The following is a 7,219-nucleotide window of genomic DNA, read 5'->3' as shown; positions in this document are numbered from 1 at the left end:
CCCAAAAAACCTCCCCGGGAGCCCTTAAAACCCCATCGGGAACCCCAAAAACCCCATCGGGAACCCCAAAAACCCCGCCGGGAACCCCAAAAACCCCATCGGGAACCCCAAAAACCCCATCGGGAGCCCCAAAAACCCCACCGGGAACCCTAAAAACCTCCCCGGGAGCCCCTAAAACCCCATCGGGAGCCCCAAAAACCCCGCCGGGAGCCCCAAAAACCTCCCCGGGAGCCCGAAAAACCTCCCCGGGAGCCGCTCGGGGCCTCTCCGGGAGCCCCTCAGGAGCCACCGGGACCCTCCGAGGCCTCCCCGGGACCCCTCAGAACCCTCCGGGACCCCCTCAGGAGCCTCCGAATCCCCCCGGGGCCCCGTTAAAGCCCCCCGGAACCACCCCGGGAGCCCCTCCGGAGCCACCGGGACCCTCCCGAACCTCCCCGGGACGCTCCGGGAGCCCCTCAGGAGCCGCCCGGGCCCCGCAGCCGCCGCCATGTCGGACTCCGGCCAAAGCCCCGCCCCCGGCGCGCGGCGCCGCTGCTGGAACCGAGAGAAGGAAACGGAGGGAGGCGGAGAGAGGAGGGTGGGCGGGGCTAGGGGAGGGGGCGGGGCTAAGGGGTGGAGAAGGGAGGGGCTTGGGGTTGATTGACAGCGGTTGTGAGGGGATGGGTGTGCTGTAGGGGCGGGGCTTGGGGTTGATTGACAGCGGCTGTGGGGGTATGGGAGTGGTGGTGGGCGGGGCTTAGCATTGATTGACAGCACTTTGTGGGAGCAGTGGTGGGGCGGGGCTTGGTAATGATTGACAGCGGCTGTGAGGGTATGGGAGTGGTGGTGGGCGGGGCTTAGCATTGATTGACAGCACTTTGTGGGAGCAGTGGTGGGGCGGGGCTTGGTAATGATTGACAGCGGTTGTGAGGGGATGGAAGCAGGGCGGGGCTTGCAGTGGGAGGAGCTAATATGGGAGAGGGCGGGGCATGGCATGATTGACAGCAGGTGTGGGGGCAGGGCAGGATGTGGGGCGTGGCTTGGGGATGATTGACATTGGCGGTGTGAGGGCGGGGCTTGGGGTTGATTGACAGGTGCATGGCTGAAATGTGGGGGCGTGGCTTTTAAGGGTGTGGGCGTGGCCAAGATACATATAATGACCAATGAGAGGCCAGGAAGGGGGTGGGGCTATGCTGGGTGGGCGTGGCTGTCTGTGAGCGTTGTGGGCGTGGCCTCACTGACCCCGCCCCGCCCACAGGAGCAGGGGGAGGAGCCAGCGGGGCCCCTGCAGAAGACGCCAATCATCCTGGCCAAGCCCCCGGCCGAGCGGGTGAGCCGGGGGGGCGTGGCCGCCAACAAAGGGGGCGTGGCCACTCGTACAATCAGCTGGGACTCCTCCCACTCATCGTGGCCACGCCCCATGACGTCATCTCCCCACAGCAGCCGCCTCCGGCCGCCCCCAAGGCGGGGCCGGCGCAAGCCCCGCCCCCTCCCGCGCCGGCCCCGCCCATCGTGCTGATGAAGGCGCGGGGGGAGGAGGGGCGCGGAGGGGGCGTGGCCTCGGCGGCGGCGGGGGAGGGGCCGGCGCAGGCCCCGCCCACCGAGAGGGAGGGGCCACGCCCCACCCAGCCCGTCTATCAACTGCACAGCCGGGGCTTGGCCCCGCCCGCCGCGCTGGACCGTGAGTGGGCGGGGCTTGGGGGCGTGGCCAGTGATTGGGAGGTGGGAGGAGCTAAAATGGGCGTGGTTTATTCTGTGGGCGGGGCTAAATTGAACTAATTGAGGGGGTTTTATGGGGATGGGCGTGGTTTGGGGTGGGTGTGGCTGGTGTGGGCGTGGCCATTGTGGGCGGAGCTAAATAATGATTGGATGTGGGAAAGGGGCGTGGTTTCACTGGTGGGCGTGGCCATGACATGGAGAGGCCACTGTGGGTGTGGTTGTTGTGGGTGGGGCTAAAATATGAAAATTATATGGATTGGATGAGGAAATGGGCGTGGCTTAAGCTGTGGGCGTGTCCACATTTGGGTGTGGTCGCTGTGGGCGTGGTCACACCTTGTAGGTGTGGCTAAATATTAAAATAATGGGAATTATGTGGGAGGAAGGGGCGTGGTTTGGGCTGGGGGCGTGGCCACGATGGGTGTGACCACATGGGCGTGGTCACAACTTGTGGGCGTGGCTACAACATTCAAGTCAAAACTGGGGGGTGAGAAAGTGGGCGGAGTTTTCCCCGGGGGGGCGTGGCCAATCTGCTGATTAACAATGGGCGGGGTTTTGCGGCCTTGTGGGCGTGTCCCCGACGTGGGCGTGTCCCCCCGGCCCCGCCCCCAGCGGCGCAGGCGCAGGCGCGGCTGGCGGCGCCCGAGAAGATGAAAACCAGCATCAAACTGGTGGACGAGCAGATGAACTGGTGCGACAGCGCCCTCGAGGTGGGCGGGGCTTCCCGGGGTGGGCGGGGCTTCCCGGGGTGGGCGGGGCTGGGGGCGTGGCCGGGAGAAACACAGGGAGTCGCTGTTTGGGGTGTGGGCGGGGTTAAGGCTGAGGGGGCGGGGCTTGAGCCCTCACAGGGACGCCCAGTTTGTGATGAATGGGTTTGGGGCGGGGCTTAATGTGGTGGGCGGGGCTTAGGTGACTCCCAGTAACTCACATCTCTCCCTGGGGGCGGGGCTTAGTGTGGTGGGCGGGGCTTGGAAGGATCCCAGTGACTCCCAGTTTGTGCTGGATGGGATGAGGGGCGGGGCTTAGTGGAGTGGGCGGGGCTTATGAGACTCAGTGACTCACAGATCCTGCTCAGGGCGGAGCTTAATGTGGTGGGCGGGGCTTAAGAGCCTCTCAGTGATTCCCAGATCCTCCTGTGGGCGGGGCTTAATGAAGTGGGCATGGCTTCTGAGACTCTCAGTGACTCCCACCTCCTATTGGGGTGTGGCTTAGCGAAGTGGGCGGGGCTTATGAGTCTTTAAGTGACTCTGCGATCCAGCTGTGGGCGGGGCTTAGTGGGGTGGGCGGGGCTTGGGAGTCTCTCCGCGACTCCCTGTTCTTATTGGACATGCAGGGGGTGGGGCTAAGTGTGGTGGGCGGGGCTTAGAAGCCTCTCAGTGACACCCAGATCCTCCTGGGGGTGGGGCTTAATGAAGTGGGCGGGGCTTAGGAGCCTCCCAGTGACTCCCAGTTCCCATTGGATGTGCTGGGGGCGGGGCTTAGTGGGCTGGGCGTGGCCGGGGCTGGCTGGGCGTGGCCGGGGGCGGGGCCAGGCCCCTCCCAGTGACTCCCAGTCCGTCCCAGTTCCTGCTGGAGCAGACGGACGTGCTGGTGGTGGGGGCGCTGGGGCTGCAGGGCACCGGGAAATCCACGGTGATGTCGCTGCTGGCCGGGAACCAGCCCGAGGAGGACCCGCGGTACTGGGGGGACTGGGAGGGACTGGGAGGGACTGGGGGGGACTGGGAGGGGACTGGGAGGGACTGGGAGGGACTGGGGGGGGACTGGGGGGGACTGGGAGGGACTGGATTGAACTGGGGGGCACTGGGAGGGACTGGGGGGGACTGGGAGGGACTGGGATTGAACTGGGGGGGACTGGGAGGGACTGGGGGGGACTGGGAGGGACTGGGATTGAACTGGGGGGGACTGGGAGGGACTGGGAGGGACTGGGAAGGACTGGGAGGGACTGGGGGGGACTGGGAGGGACTGGGGGGGACTGGGGGGGACTGGGATTGAACTGGGATTGAACTGGGAGGGACTGGGATTGAACTGGGAGGGACTGGGGGGGACTGGGAGGGACTGGGAGGGACTGGGAGGGACTGGGATGGACTGGGGGGCACTGGGAGGGACTGGGGGGGACTGGGGGGCACTAGGAGGGACTGGGAGGGACTGGGAGGGACTGGGGGGGACTGGGGGGGACTGGGAGGGACTGGGATTGAACTGGGAGGGACTGGGGGGGACTGGGAGGAACTGGGGGGGACTGGGAGGGACTGGGATTGAACTGGGAGGGACTGGGGGGGACTGGGAGGGACTGGGGGGGACTGGGAGGGACTGGGATTGAACTGGGAGGGACTGGGGGGGACTGGGAGGGACTGGGATTGAACTGGGAGGGACTGGGAGGGACTGGGGGGGACTGGGAGGGACTGGGATTGAACTGGGAGGGACTGGGATTGAACTGGGATTGAACTGGGAGGGACTGGGGGGGACTGGGAGGGGCCTGGGGGGGACTGGGATAAACTGGGAGGGACTGGGCCATACTGGGAGGGGTTTGGGGTTACTGGGATGGGTTACTGGGACATACAAGTTTATACTGGTCCATACTGGTCCATACCGATCCATACTGTTCCATACTGGTTTACATCACTCCTTACTGGCTTATGTCACTCCATACTGGTCCGTACTGGTCCCTAACTGGTCCATACTGGTCCATACTGATTTATACTGGTCCATACTGGTCTGTACTGGTCCATACTGGTCCCTAACTGGTCCCTACTGGTTTATACTGGTCCATACTGGTCCATACTGGTCCATACTCTTCCGTACTGGTCCCTAACTGGTCCATACTGGTTTATACTGGTCCATACTGGTCCATACCGGTCCCTAACTGGTCCGTACTGGTTTATACTGGTCCGTACTGGTCCATACTGTTCCGTACTGGTCCCTAACTGGTCCATACTGGTTTGTACTGGTCCATACTGGTCCGTACCGGTCCCTAACTGGTCCGTACTGGTCCATACTGGTTTATACTGGTTTATACTGGTCCATACCCGTCCATACTGGTTTATACTGTTCCGTACCGGTCCCTAACTGGTCCATACTGGTTTATACTGGTCCATACTGGTCCATACTGGTTTATACTGTTCCGTACTGGTCCCTAACTGGTCCGTACTGGTCCATACCGGTCCATACTGGTCCCTAACTGGTCCATACTGGTTTATACTGGTCCATACTGGCGCAGCTCGTTCGTGTTCCGGCCGCAGCCCCCGGAGCTGCGCGAGCGCGGGGGGGCCCAGACCGGCGGCATCGACCTGTTCGTCACGCAGGAGCGCGTGCTCTTCCTGGACACCCAGGTGATTGATTAACGCTAATTAACGCTAATTAGTGCTCGTTAATATTCACTAACACTCGTCACGCAGGAGCGCGTGCTCTTCCTGGACACCCAGGTGATTCATTAACGCTAATTAGCGCTAATTAGTGCTCGTTAATATTCACTAACACTCGTCACGCAGGAGCGCGTGCTCTTCCTGGACACCCAGGTAATTAATGCTAATTAGCGCTAATTAGCGCTCGTTAATATTCACTAACACTCGTCACGCAGGAGCGCGTGCTCTTCCTGGACACCCAGGTGATTAATTAACGCTAATTAGCGCTAATTAGTGCTCGTTAATATTCACTAACACTCCTTACCCCGTGCTCTTCCTGGACACCCAGGTAATTAACGCTAATTAGCACTAATTAATATTCACTAACACTCATTACCCCTCCCTGGTCTGTAACCCACCGGTGTCCGGCTTTAATTGCCGTTAATTAGTGTTAATGACTGCGATTACCCCAGTTATTGGAATTACCCTAATTACCGAAATTATCGCAGCTATAACGCCTCTGATTACGCTAATTAATTGCCATGATCACCCCAATTACCGTAATTACCCTAATTACCATAATCACCCCAACTCTACTTTCCCTATTTTCAATAATTACTTATAATTACTGTCATTAATTACTATACTCACCCCAATTACCGTAATTACCCTAATTACCATATTCACCCCAGTATAATTTCTCTAATTACAGTAATTAATTGCCATACTCACCCCAATTACCGTAATTACCCCAATTCTAATTTCCCTAATTACAATAATTAATTACCGTGATCACCCCAATTACCCTAATTACCATAATCCCCCAATTCTAATTTCCCTAATTACAACAATTACTCTAATTACTGTAATTAATTACCACAATCCCCTAATTACCATAACCACCCCAATTCCACTTCCCCTAATTACAACCCCTCTAATTACTGCCATTAATCACCCCAATCCCCCTCATTAACCCTCCCCGTGGGCGTGGCCTCCCCTGACCCCGCCCCCTCTCTGTGGCCCCGCCCCCAGCCCATCCTGAGCCCCGCCCACCTGGATCACCTGATCAACAACGACCGGAAGCTTCCGCCCGAGTTCGCGCTGCCCCACGCCTACGTGGAGACCCAGGTGGGGGCGTGGCCACGCCAACGAGGGGGCGGGGCTATGCAAACGAGGGGTGGGTATGCTAATGAGATGGTAATGAGGGGCGCAGTCGCTGCAGATCGCGGCGTTCCTGTTCACCGTGTGCCACGTGGTGCTGCTGGTGCAGGACTGGTTCACCGACCTGGCGCTCTACAGGTGCGTGGGGGACGGGGAAATCACCCCAAAAAGGGGACGAAATGGCCCAAAAATGACCCCAAAAAGGGGACGAAACGGCCCAAAAATGGGGCAGAAATGAGCCCAAAAACGGCACAAAATTACCCCAAAAATGGAGCAGAAATGGTCCTAAAAATGGCACAGAAACGGGACGAAACGGCCCAAAAATGGGGCAGAAATTACCCCAAAAACGGGACAAAACGGCCCAAAAATGGAGCAGAAATGGGCCCAAAAATGGCACAGAAACGGCGCAAAACGGCCCAAAAATGGGGCAGAAATGAGCCCAAAAATGGAGCAAAAATGACCCCAAAAATGGTGCAAAATGGTGCAAAATGGCCCAAAAATGGAGCAAAAATGGTCCTAAAAATGGCACAGAAACGGCACAAAACGGCCCAAAAATGGAGCAAAAATGACCCCAAAAACGGCACAAAAATCGAGCAAAAATGAGCCGAAAAATGGTGCAAAAATGGTACAAAATTACCCCAAAAATGGTGCAAAAATGGCATAAAAACGGCACAAAATGAACCCAAAAATGGAGCAAAATGACCCCAAAAATGGCACAAAATTACCCAAAAATGGTGCAAAAATGAGCCGAAAAATGGCACAAAACAGCCCAAAAATGGAGCAGAAATGAGCCCAAAAACGGCACAAAAACGGGACAAAACAGCCCAAAAATGGTGCAGAAATGAGCCTAAAAATAGCACAAAATTACCCCAAAAATGGAGCAAAAATGAGCCCAAAAATGGTGCAAAAATGGTACAAAATTACTCCAAAAATGGCGCAAAAATGGCACAAAATTACCCAAAAATGGTGCAAAAATGACCCCAAAAACGGCACAAAACGGCCCAAAAATGGAGCAAAAATGAGCC

General features: G+C 58.3%; 1 protein-coding gene across 1 annotated transcript in view; it reads left to right on the top strand.

Moving 5' to 3' along the window:
* The first annotated feature begins 169 nt into the window (after nucleotides 1-169).
* Nucleotides 170-7,219, top strand: part of SMG9 (SMG9 nonsense mediated mRNA decay factor) — a 15,059-nt gene continuing 8,009 nt past the window's right edge. The window contains exons 1-8 of the mRNA XM_064406286.1: nucleotides 170-577; nucleotides 1,238-1,309; nucleotides 1,420-1,660; nucleotides 2,308-2,405; nucleotides 3,259-3,371; nucleotides 4,910-5,021; nucleotides 6,066-6,161; nucleotides 6,247-6,332. Of these exons, the coding sequence (XP_064262356.1) occupies nucleotides 488-577; nucleotides 1,238-1,309; nucleotides 1,420-1,660; nucleotides 2,308-2,405; nucleotides 3,259-3,371; nucleotides 4,910-5,021; nucleotides 6,066-6,161; nucleotides 6,247-6,332 (908 nt within the window). The 5' untranslated portion in view covers nucleotides 170-487. The remainder of the gene's footprint in view (nucleotides 578-1,237; nucleotides 1,310-1,419; nucleotides 1,661-2,307; nucleotides 2,406-3,258; nucleotides 3,372-4,909; nucleotides 5,022-6,065; nucleotides 6,162-6,246; nucleotides 6,333-7,219) is intronic.

The sequence above is a fragment of the Passer domesticus genome, unplaced genomic scaffold (assembly GCF_036417665.1).
Source record: "Passer domesticus isolate bPasDom1 unplaced genomic scaffold, bPasDom1.hap1 HAP1_SCAFFOLD_186, whole genome shotgun sequence".
Lineage (NCBI taxonomy): Eukaryota > Metazoa > Chordata > Aves > Passeriformes > Passeridae > Passer > Passer domesticus.
Note: the sequence above shows the minus strand (reverse complement) of the source record. Positions and strands in the feature narration are given on the sequence as shown.